Here is a 12424-nt window from a genome sequence, read left to right on the forward strand (position 1 = left end):
ACATAGCTTACGGGTCTTGTCGTAACAACCCTGTCAGGTAGGTACCAGTTGTCTCATTTGTGGAGTTGCAGAGGGTAAGCGGCCCAGTGCCTCACCACTAGCAAAGGCAGAACCGCAACCCTGAGCCCCCTCCCAGGCCGTGCCTGTAACCACTAAGCAGCAGGGCCTCCCTGACTGCACAGGTGACCTTGGGCCACAGAGTCACGCTTAAAACTGGGCAGTGGTGGACGGGATGTCAGCCTAGGAGTGTGCCGGTGAGGTAGAAGGAGCTCGGTCCTTGGCTCTGTCCTTTCCACGGTGCTGACACATCTTGCCCCAGCTTGAGGGGCACTCGCAGACCATTTCAGCTGCTAGAAAGTGGAATGTCTTTGCAGGCAGGGCACTTCCTACTGCTGGTGGGGCTGAAGCAGAGGCCAGTGGAGTGCCAGGCCACTTTGTCACAAGGTCGTGAAATTCTCTTCTGACCCTGGGACCTGATCTTTGAGGGGCGCAGCGGGGCGAGGAGGACTTGAGGTGCTGCGGCTAACAGTGAGTTAGTTAATCCTTCGTCAGGTACTGAGTGAGTGAGCATGAGGCCCTTCTCCTGGCAGTGGAGCCCAAAGCTGGAAAAGATGGACACCTGCCCTGGACATGTTCGGTTTGCCAGAGAGACACTGCAGTAGAGGAAGGCAGAGGTGCTGAGGGCTCCGAGGAAGGTCAGCTCAGCCAGATGTGGGGGAGGGACTTCTGCTCTGCATCTAGAGCCCCTGCCAAGCCTCGGCCCCTGTGCTCGTGCTGCGAGTCAGCTCCGCTTGTCCTGCTTCCCATCTACGGCGCCAATGGCGTCTTCATTGCTGGGACTCACTGTTCCATTGGTAACGGATGCACTGGTTGCCAGAGCCTCTTGTGATCAGATCAGAAGAGCACTCGACCTCGGGCCTCTGGAGACTGTGAACACCCACTGCTAGGTGGCTGGCTGTGCACTCTCTACATGCTTACCACATGGTGGACCGTTGACACACTGTTCTGGTTCTCGGCCTCACTGTGTGTCTTCCTTCCTCTCTCGGATTGCGCACAAAGTCGTAGGTAAAGACTTTCTCTGCTGGATGTTTCGGGTTGTTTGATACCTTTTTTGTAGCTAGGCTCTAGAGATGATTGGGGCCTGATTTTGTAGGATTTGATTCGCAGATGCGTTGCTTTAGAAGGAGCAAAGGACTGGGAACTGCGAACAGTGCCATCAACTGCAGGATCTTAGTGTTAGGTTCATACCTCCTGGAGCTGTCTGTCTGGAGCTCTCTGCCTCCTGGGCGGCCACAGCGGGGGTGTAGGCCAGCATTTTGTTACTCCCTTCCTTGCTCCTAGCAGTTGGTCTGCCTGGGCCTTGCAGCTCCTGCTCACAAACTGGCCGTGAACCTCCATGAGTAAAATCCTGCTTAAACAGGGTCAAGGCCAAATCTTTAACCTCTCTGATCTGCTAGCACTCCACCCTGCTGACCTCTGCACCATTTCTCTGTACAGGAGTCCCCCTTAATCTGCGTCCCGCTGTCCACGGTTTCAGTTATCCACGGTCAGCCACAGTCTGAAATACCACATGGAACATTCCAGAAATGAACAATTCACAATTCATAAATTTTAAATTGTGCGCCGGTCTGGATGGCATAATGAAATCTCTCGCTGTCCTGACCTGTCGCTCCTGGGACGGGAATCAGTTCTTTGTTCAGCATTTTCATGCTGTGTCACTTAGTCATTTTGCGTAATTTTGTTTTGTTTGCTTTATTGATTTGAGAGAGAGCGAAGAGAGAGACAGCCACTTATTTCTATATTCATTGCCTGATTCTTGTATGTGCCCTGACCGGGATTGAACCTGCCACCGTGGTTCATCGGGATGATGCTCCAACCAACTGATCCCCCTTGCCAGGGCGAGCATCGTTTCGAGGCTATAATTGAAGTCTTTGTGGAATGATAGGTGTTTGGGGGCTTGTCCACAAACAGGTTCTGTCCGTTTCTGTGAAAGGTTTTTAAACTGATAGAAACAGACAAAGTAGGTCGGTATCCTAACTTTTAACTTTTAGTTTCTTGTTTTATTCTTTCATCTTCCTTTTCAACTCTAAGTGTTATCACCAACTAAGTTATAATTTGAGTGCAGACGGAAATTTGATTTGGGTGTATGAAATATATTTAAAATAAATAGATTGCATGGTTAACTTTGAGGTTAAAGCTGAACTCTTTGTCATTCCTTACAAAACAAATAAAAAACATTGGTTTGGGGTATCTAGCTACGTGTTAATAACATACAAGCATTCCATCACATAACGCCCTGAAGGAGAGGGTGTAGTTCACTTCTTCTCCGGATTTCCTTCCCACGAGGAGAGGCTAAGCGTGCTGACCTGGGCACAGCCTCTTCACTGCGCCGTCGCAGTGTCTGTGTCTTATCCTGGGGGTGGGAGTGGGGGGGCCCTGGCTGACACTTGTCGTTGGGAGGATGAGGGTGCCCACGGCTCTGGGGAGCCTTTGGTGTCCCCTCTCACTGCCGTCATTACGAATGCTCCCTCTCGGTCGCAGAGCGACCGCTGACATTTCATAGTGCAGTTGCAGCTCACACAATGATGTTTTTCTTTTTTTTAAAGGAGAAATTGTTGTAAACGAAGTCAGTTTTGTGAGAAAATGCATTGCAACAGACACAAGTCAGTACGATTTGTGGGGCAAGCTGATCTGCACCAACTTCAAAATTTCCTTCGTTACGGATGGCCCCGAGCCGCTGCAGGTGCGTGGGTGTGTGTGCTGCTCCTCGCATTGAGGCGTTTGACCCTGGAAGGGAGTTAGGCTCTCGTTACCATGGTGAGGTCGTTGGGAAACGAATTAACGTGAGCATAACTTTGTGTTTCAGAAATTCCACTTCAGAAACCTCCTTCTTGGTGAACACGATGTCCCATTAACGTGCGTCGAGCAAATCGTCACAGGTATCTGTTCCGCTTTACTTCGTCCACGAAGCTGATACTACTACCCGGGAAGAACCGTTTGAAGATAATTCACATGCTTGGGTTGGAATTTTATTTCTGTAGGTTTTTTCTTCTTTTGAGTCCTAAGAACATTATTAAAAGAGTTCAATACATTGTTTTAAAATGGAGATACAGAACGTATAGCTTTTTATATGTTCTAGTGTTTGTCTTCTTTTACATGAAAATTTTAATTGTAAAACGTATCTAGAGGGTGGTGGTTGGTGTGCAAAGAATCATTTGAAATAACTTCAAAAGTGAAGTTAAGATTGATCCCCCAAAGCTCTAGGAGTCACAGACAAATAAATGTGCGGGTCCAGCAAAGCAGCGCCCAGGTGGCGTGTGGCCTTCCAACCATCACTACTATGCAGGCTTTGTTAAAGTTTCAAAGAGTGAGGAACAGGAAGGGATTTTTGCACATTGTGATCTTTTCTTCATTGTTTTCTTTTTTAGTAAACGACCATAAGAGGAAGCAGAAAGTCCTAGGCCCCAACCAGAAGTTGAAGTTCAATCCAACCGAGTTGATTATTTACTGTAAAGACTTCAGAATTGTCAGATTTCGCTTTGACGAATCAGGTCCTGAAAGTGCCAAAAAGGTAATACGTTTTTCTGGTTAAGCTTTGCCAGGTTCTGGGGTTTGCATTATGTTTACCAATTTCAGTTCCGTATGGTAGTTCGTTGCTCAGATTTCTTTTTTTTTAGTGGAAGTTGTCAGATATGTTAATAGAACTACTTCGTCAGGCTAGTTTATGGCTGCTTTAAAATATTCTATATAATTTTTTTATCAGCACCTGAAATATTAAAAAGTATCATGTGGAGACTAGTATATCTTTTACATTAAGTTTTTTTAAAAAGATTGAGAAGACGGAGGTATATTGTAAATGAGGTTTGGTAAAACCTTTAATTCATTCATTACCTCAGAACTTTATCAGCAGACTAAGAGGTAGACTTAGTCACTATGGGTTAGGCAAATGAAGAGTAAGGGGAGGGGCCTAGTGAATGTTAGGGCTCCAAAGAAATCTTAGTGAGTTAATCTGAGTGACATTCCACAAGGGCAGCTAGGGGCTTTTTAATTGGCTTGTCACACCCCCACCCTCCCCTGCCTTCCAGGGGAACGTGTGTTGCCTCTTCCTGGAATAAGAATCAAGGGCAGAAATCCCCACTTCAGGTCCACGTTCTGACCTCTGCAGAGGAGGGACTCTGGTGGACCCAGTGCCTCCTAGTCTGGTCCGCAGCGGTGCAAATGCGGAGAACAATAACAGAGTTCTGGGAGAAGCCTGCTTCTGTCTGCAGAGAATAGAGGGACAGTGTCCTAGAGGAGCAGGAAGTAGCTTTCTCGAAAGGGAGCAGCTTTGGCACCACCAGAAACGGGGTGTGTTTGTTTTCTGTGAGCAGCGGGCTCGCTGCAGTAAATTTTCTGTTGCTACTGAAAGGAGTTGTCAGAATGGTCTTAAGGCAGCTGCCTGCATATACTACTTTGGTCAGGAGAAGGCAGATTTATTTTAGAGCTAGAATCAACAGTTTCTTCACCGGAAGACGGCAAACATGAGGTGAATATCTGAAAACATATGGCCACTTGGACTAGATTGTCCAGCACAGGGATGGTGGGGTCTGTGGCTAAAAGTTTTCAGACGGAGTCCGTGAAGCCACCTGTTGGCATGCTGCGTTACTGAAAATCCAACTAGATAACGGCAAAGGCCCCTTTGAGCTGTTCAATTCTGTAGTTAGTTTTTTTGGCATTTTACTAATTTAAGATGCCTATTCCAATATAGAAAGGCTTTAGTGTTAGTTGGTAGATGCTGTATGAAATGTTCTAGCCAAGTTTCTTTCTTTCTTTCTTTCTTTCTTCCTTTCTTTCTTTCTTTCTTTTTTAAGATTTCATTTATTTATTTTTAGAGAGAGGGGAAGGGAGGGAGAAAGAGAGGGAGAGAAACATCAATGTGTGGTTGCCTTTTGCACATCCCCTACTGGGGACCTCACCTGCAACCCAGGCCTCTGCCCTGACTGGGAATCGAACCGGTGACCCTTTGTTTCTCAGGCCTGTGCTCAATCCACTGAGCCACACCCGTCAGAGCCAAGTTACTTTCCTGACATTAAATACATGTATTAATTTAATCGAGTAAAGCATCAAGAATATTTGTGAAAGCTCTGACTTCAGAATGTGTAGCATCTCAAGAACAGGGACAGCACAGAACTTAGGAGACTGAGTTTGACAGAGATTTTTTTACATAAGAACTTGATACAGTGGGTTCATATTCCCAGAAAGTTTACATCTGTCCCAATCTCTACTGTATTTCTCAGATGACACTGTCTCAGTAGTTGGAAGTCGCCATAATTTGGCTTGGTTCTGGAGCCATCTAGACCACTTGGCTATTTTTGATGTCTGAGGCACTGGGCCAAATGAGTTGAGAAAATAAAGCATGAACAAATGAAAATTAAATGACAGTACGAAGTGGCAACTTAAAAGATGTTCCCACATAAATGGCCAGTTGCCAAATGAGTAACACGGGGAGTAAACCCTGGAAATTCAGGATGTCCCTGGTGTGCTGCGCTGCTTCCCAGTGGTGAAGGGCCCCTGGAACTGTGCACACAGACCAGCCCAGTCCCACTTGCTGCACCCTTTCTTCCCAAGGCCAAGTTTCTGGCAAGAACTCTTTCCCCCTGACTGAAAATAAGGAAAGCCTGTTACCACAGACCCAAAAGAGATGCTGTTTTTGTTTTTGTGCAGTCATAGGAGGGACATGCAGGAAAAAAATATATAGGCAATAAGAATATAAATAGAACAGTTTTTCCCTGGTTTACCTGTCTTCAAACGCAGGGGGTCGCATCACATGTGGCTGCCAAAGCTTAATCCTTCGTGAGTTAAAAGCAAAATTCTAGCACAGTTCTTTTATTTCAAGGGGAAGTTTTCATCTAAGATTAGGTAACAAGTTGGGAAGATTGATTTTATCTCCTTGAAACTTTGAATGCTAAGTTCTCTCTGGAAATGCTTTGACTTAAAAAGTTGTTTTAAAATGACCAGATGCATGTTCAGAGTTCTCTGGTGCGTGGACTGTTGATTAATTTTGAAATATTGAAAGCATTTATATTTCTGTTTGAAATGTGAAATCTTAAAATGCTAAATTGATTCACATTTTGTCAAATATTGTGGTAAAGCCTTCTGTAGTCTAGCTGGCAGTGCCTAAACTGTTCAGACAAAACGGGAGGCCCCCAGGCTCCCCCATCCCCAGCCTCCGCCCCGGGCGGTGACAAACACAGAATAGGGACGGCGGGAAAGGTCTGGAGCAGGATTTGACAGTGCAGGTTTGGACAGCCAGCTCGAAGCGGCTGTGAGCCACCATTTCATTTTGAAGAGCCTTTGCTCACAGCAGGATAAAAAACCATTTTTAATGATTTATCACTTGTAGTATATATATCACTTTATGTATATATAAAGAGGGTCAGTGCGGTACACACCCTCTGCTTCTCCATTTTATTCTTGCGTTAGCTGGCGGTGAACTGCCTGCTTAGGCATACTTGCTACAAGTGAAAATTAAGCTATTCTCCCCAGAGAACAGTTGGCCTTTCCTGGCCTGTCATTTTTGCCTTGAGTCTGAGACGGACTGCTCAGTGGCTTTCAGACCACAGACCTACTGGAAGGCCGTTTGTTTTCTGTGCTGGGACTTGGTGAGGGTTGCCCTTCTCCCGGGCTGCCCTCCAGCTGGTCTGAGAGGGGAAGCCGCCACCTGTGGGTGCTCTGCCTTCCGCCCAGACGAGAATGTCTGCCGTGGTCCAAAACTCACTTTCCCACAATAAAATGTCTACCGTCATTTAATGTCTTTACTGCCAAGGCTTTCTTCATTTCCTTTGATAGCCAGGGCAAACAAAACTATTTCACAGGCAGTTTTTAAAGCTGTAGAGTTTTTCTAAAAATTTTGAAGCTTAGGGAGTATGTTACAAAATTAGAATAAATTTGTGTGAAAGAGACCTACTTTTTAAGGTGATGGGAGCTAGGAACGTGGGCAGAGGCGTTTAAAACAGTATGCTTGAAAAAGCTCAGGAAAAAGGACTCCCGGCTCGCTGTCTCTCCCCAGAGTGCCCCCGACCAGCAACCCGAATGCAGCCCAGATGATACAAGTCTTACGGGCTTTGCCTGTGACCCCAAAGATCCCCCGTACCCCGGTCCCACGAGCCGTTACCCACACACGCAGTCCCACTGCCCAACAACCAGTTCAGGCTGTGCCCCTCCCCACACAGCAGCCCTGTGCACGTGACCGCCCAAGTCCCAGCTCTGCCCTGTTTTGGCATCTTCTCCATGTGCACGCCGCTAGGCGTGTCCCCAGCCGACAGAAATGTCCTGTTGTGCTGCGGTTGAGGGCTCTTACAAATGGGCTCCACCGGGTTCTGCCCAGCAGCTAGCTTTTGTTTCTTTTTGCTTTATGGCCATACAGAACATTCTGTAACCAAAGATATGTGACCGACTTTTGTGAAAACAAGGCCTGTGACTGCTTTCTAAAAATCTTAGAGGGGGTGAAAGAGCATTACCGGCCTGGAGCGTTTTCCTTCTTGCATCAGTGACTCATCTTGCCAAGGGCGTTTTTAGTGCAGCTGCTGTTCTAGCACAGCACCTGCAGCCACCGAGGAGGTGGGATAGAGAGGTCCCCAGGTTTTTCCTTGGCTCTGCCCAGAGAGTGCCCCCGGTCTGTCTCTACGTTACTAACCCACTCCCTTCTTCCCTCTCTGTAGCGCTTCCTCGCCCTTCCCTCTGGATTTCCCTTCTCCTGTAGCTCTTGGAATGATCTAACCTACTCTGGTTTTTCTTATTTCTCCTGTTGTCGCCTGCCTTCCCCACTAGATGTAAGCAAGCTTCACAAGGTCAGGGATTTGTGTCTGCTTGCTGCAGCAGAAGGAACGAGGGGCGTGACACCTACCCTGGAGAAATTGGGCATGATTGAAGGGAAATAACCGCTGTGCCTTATTACTTTTTATTGACACTCATGACTATTATGTGAACACCTTGGCAGTACAGCCAGCCACCCGAGTGCAGTTACTGAAGAAACACTTTATATATCGGGGTGCTGTTGTGAAGAGAGAACAGGGGTTTCTGCAGTTGGAACGGTGCGATGGCTCAGTCTAGGGAAGCCTGTCCAGGATTAGAGTTGGATGGGGGTGACAGTTTGACAGAAAGCCTGGTGGGCTGAGCGGTGGGGAAGGATTACCCGAGCAGAGTGTGGCAGAGAAGACGGCCGGAGCCCAGTCAGGCAGAACACGCGCAGGGGCACTGAGGGGTAGGGGAAGGTGAGGGGCATCTGGGGCGGGGGCCAGTGTGTGCAGAATCAAGAGGAAGATTGAATTTGTTACGGAGGTGTCTGGGAGCCACAGCGAATTATCCAGACAGCAGACTTGCTGGTCAGAATCTCATCTTCGCAAGAGAATTTTTAAGCGTTGCGGATTTGTTTTAGAGTGTAGTGAAACCCACAGAGATGCCATCCAGGTGAGTGTGGCTCCAGGCTGTGGCTCTGGTAGTGCAGAGAAATCGGGCAGAAACAAAAAATAATCTTGAGGAAAGTACAGCAGAGCTTATAATCTGCACGTGGGGTGATGGGACTGTCTTGGTGCAGCTTTCGGTCGCTGCAGCAGAAGTGCGGGCAGGGAGACTGCCTGGCCCGGCGGGGTGGGGGCTGCAGAGGGGGCCCCCACACAGCAGGCTCTCCGGCAGGCATGGAGGGAGAGGCACAACACGAGTTTCAGGAAGTTTGTTGCTGTTGGTTTTAGTCAAAACTAAAACTGATGATAACTGTTGCCTTCTCAGCTGTATGTTTTAGAAAGGCAGGAAACATTCTGTAGAAGGAGTTTTAGTTTTATTTTAAACAGGAAGCTAATACATACCTACCAGTTAATAGCATTTGCATCAGCCTACCCCATACTAACAATTAACAACTTTCCTTGCTCGCTCGCTGTCAAAAGTATATCATACTGGCTTCTTGCTTTTCCTTCAAAGTGGTACTTAGTCTTTTTCAGTAAGATTTCCTGTATTCTCTCCTTGCACGTGTCCTAAATTTCTTTTTTCTTCTTGCTCACTCAAGAATGCCTCCTGCCACCGTCCAGTCCAGGGCTTTGTCAGCAGAGGGTGTCCTGCCCCACAGCGGTTAAGAATAGTAAGAATCAAACTCCATGTGTGCAGCTCCTCTAGGGGCCACGCGTGCACTAAGATTATTAATTCCTGTCACGGGCATCGATACCTTCTTCACGGTGCAGGTGCGGGAACCGAGGCTCCGAGAGAGGAACTGGCCTCACACAGGCCCTAGGGCAGGTGCAGGGTGGAGCGAGGTGGTGCTGTTGGATTGGAGAGCCCATGCTTTCCACCTACCGCAGGCCTGTCTCAGCCCATTTTACTGAAGTGCAATTTCATTTTTTATGTGCCTCTTTGAGCCACCCATGCATTTTGGGGTTTCTTGCTATTTTTTTGTGATTATAGATTTTCCATTAAGCCTGTTTTATTTTAATCTATGAGGCGTGAACATTAAATTTTCATGCCTTCCATTATGCCTTCCAGATTGCTGATACTAAGTTACGATAGCCCACCAAAAATGAAAGCTTTCTTCTTTTTTTTTTAAGGAGTAGATGTGTCACTGCCTTTTGGGAGAATGCCTCTTTAGTTTTCAAGTGTCACTGATTTGAATAAAATGACTTGCCTGTTAAAATTCAACTCAGCAAACACTCACTGAATACTTTCCACCTACTCACTGAGGACTGAACGATGCCTTAAGGGCACGGCAGTGAGGGAGACACCTGGCCTTGAGGAGCTCTTTCACCCTCTGGGTCAACAGGGAAACCTGTAAATAAGGGTCTGTAATCACTGCCCCAGGATGCTCCCCGTGGCCGAGGCCTGATTGTGCATTTCATTTAACTGAGTGTGTTAACGTCAAATTCTAAATGTAGAATTTTTCCTAGGTATGCCTTGCAATAGCTCATTATTCCCAGCCAACAGACCTCCAGCTACTCTTTGCATTTGAATATGTTGGGAAAAAATACCACAATTCAGGTAAATATGAAAACATTCAATATTGTGACTAACTTTGCATTGTGTGCGTTTTATGTTGTGTTTCTCAGAAGCCCCTTACCACGTAGCTCTAGTGACTGGAGGTGGTAGCCGCACGGCTGTGAGACAGGCGGGCCCTGCACACGGAAAGAGACAGTACTTGTCAGGCTGTTTCCCGAAGGGGCCGGGGAGACCCCGTGAGCAGCTGCGGGCACTGGGGCAAGGCAGCGTCTGTCTCACTGCTGTCGGTGGCGAGTGTGTTCTGACGAGAGACGGTCGCCCCTGTTTGGTTGCTGGCTTCAGTTAATCCTACCTGTTAAGAAAAGTGGTAGAAAATTAAGATATTTGAAACACATGATCTTTCCTAGCAAGGTGTGATTTCATGCAAAAGCAGACGAGGTTAAACCTTGTAGGGGACTTCTTTAAGACAGTCAAACAGTGACTTCACATTGTGGGATAAGATTGATGGGAGGAAGGTGAGTGCTTGTCCAGAGGACTGGTGTGTTCTGGGCAGATTTTACAAATGTAGAAGAGCTCTGCCCGCATATCTGTGTCAGCAGTGACGTAGTCGAGGAAAATTCCAGGTGCTCATGTAATTCTGTACATTCTTTTTATACACTAACGTGATTTTAATCAGCCATTTTTAAAAACCTCATAAGAGGATAGAGGGTAAATGAAGAGGTCATGTTTTGTATTGGCCCCTTGTGGGTCAGTGACTGCATGTCGGCTCACTTCATGAGCCACGTGGTCTTCCACTCTTCCAGGGAGAAAAGTAAATCAGTTACGTGTTTATAGTGAAAGATCCATTCACCCAGCATGGTCCGGAGGGGATCTTACAAACTATTCATTGTACAGGTCTCTCCATTCTGTTCCCTCCAAACATATGGTGGTAATTTACATAATCTGTAGAATACAAGTGTATGCCGGCATCGCTCTGGTGTGAGTACATTAAAATGTGGGCACAGCGCGCAGGCTCTGCAGATGCATGCGGCGCCAGTGCGGTTTCACTGCTTGGGAAGACACTTGTGAAGCATCTTTCACACATGGTATGTGAAGGTCACAGCGCTGTATGGAAGTTGCACCACATGGTTTTGATAACTTAATTTTTCTTACCAAAATATAACTAACTGCAACCTAGATTTCAGCAATACAGTTGAATTTTAAAGTTTATTTCTTAATGTAAAAAAAATGCTCTTCCTGCCCTGCCCTGCCAGTTAGGCGAGTGTCCTTTGGATCATCCTTGAGCCGTGGACCGTGATCATCAGGGTTGTTGTCAGGACAGCAACCTAAATGAGTTTCAAGTGGTGCAAGAGTTGTAGGAGAGTCTCTCATTCCCGCTTAAATCTCTTCATGATCCAGACCAGTTCTTGGTGCCTCTTTCTTTCTGACAGAAGTGGTTGAGTCCGGGGTAATGCTCTGTGCTTTCCACAGTAGTGCACTGCCCGGAGCTCAGCACTCACAGCCAGCCTTACTGTGCACTGTGTACCAGGTGAGCTGACACCTGCTTCAGTTGCTTTTCGCAGGTTTCCTCCTCTGTCCTTGCGGGCATGTCTGTGTTAATGGTACCTTAGTTTATTCAGCCCATAGCTCCCCTGCTGCATTTTCTCTCTCTCTTTCTTTAAAGATTTATTGATTTTTAGAGAGAGGGGGAGGGAGGGAAAAAGAGAGGGATAGAAACATCAGTGTGTGGTTGCCTCTCATGCGCCCCCTACTGGGGACCTGGCATGCAACCCAGGCAGGTGCCCTGACTAGGAATTGAACCCACGACCCTTTGGTTCACAGGCTGGCGCTCAATCCACTGAGCCACACCAGCCAGGGCTGCAATTTCTTATGTGCATCTATCAGTTCTGTGTGTATCCTTATGTATAGCTTGTTGATGAAATTGGTAAGTAATACTTAAAATATTCAGGAGAACTTTATATTACATCCTTTAGACTCCCCAGCCTTTGACAGTACTTCATAAACATAACACTTGGCCAAGGTTTTGTTCAGATTCCTCATAGGGTGGCAGCCTTTAATATCCTTCCATGCTGTTGCAGAAGCACACACTGCATCTTTAAGATCAAAAGAAGCCTGAGATTTTCACATACTGCAGTCAGAATTCATTATTTGTGAGTGAAAGATGCCCAGTAACCTACTCTTGAACTTCTGGATGACATATTGGCTCATTGGCTGGATTAAAGAAGTCCTTTTTGCAAGGAGGTAGATGACAAAGCTGTTTCCACACATAAGACCTGAACTTAGAGGATGTCCCCTGCAATTATGGAAGAAAGGAATCTTGTAGATGGCCCTAGGCCTTCTGAGGTTGTCTTCTCCGAAATTCAGCATCACTTGAGTAAAAAACCATCTCTGAGGAGCTCTGCAGTCACCCAGGTGCTTCTGTGAGGCTGCTGAAGTTCAGGGTGAGGTGCAGCTCCCACGGTCCTTC

At 46.9% G+C, this 12424-nt stretch overlaps 1 protein-coding gene across 1 annotated transcript in view; it reads left to right on the top strand.

The window, feature by feature from the left end:
• The window catches only part of MTMR10 (myotubularin related protein 10), a 37188-nt gene that overhangs the window by 4965 nt on the left and 19799 nt on the right, over positions 1-12424 (top strand). The window contains exons 3-6 of the mRNA XM_024561637.4: positions 2607-2743; positions 2867-2939; positions 3429-3571; positions 9909-9999. Coding sequence (XP_024417405.2) covers positions 2607-2743; positions 2867-2939; positions 3429-3571; positions 9909-9999 — 444 coding nt within the window. The remainder of the gene's footprint in view (positions 1-2606; positions 2744-2866; positions 2940-3428; positions 3572-9908; positions 10000-12424) is intronic.

Source organism: Desmodus rotundus, chromosome 10, assembly GCF_022682495.2.
Source record: "Desmodus rotundus isolate HL8 chromosome 10, HLdesRot8A.1, whole genome shotgun sequence".
NCBI classification, from domain to species: Eukaryota; Metazoa; Chordata; class Mammalia; order Chiroptera; family Phyllostomidae; genus Desmodus; species Desmodus rotundus.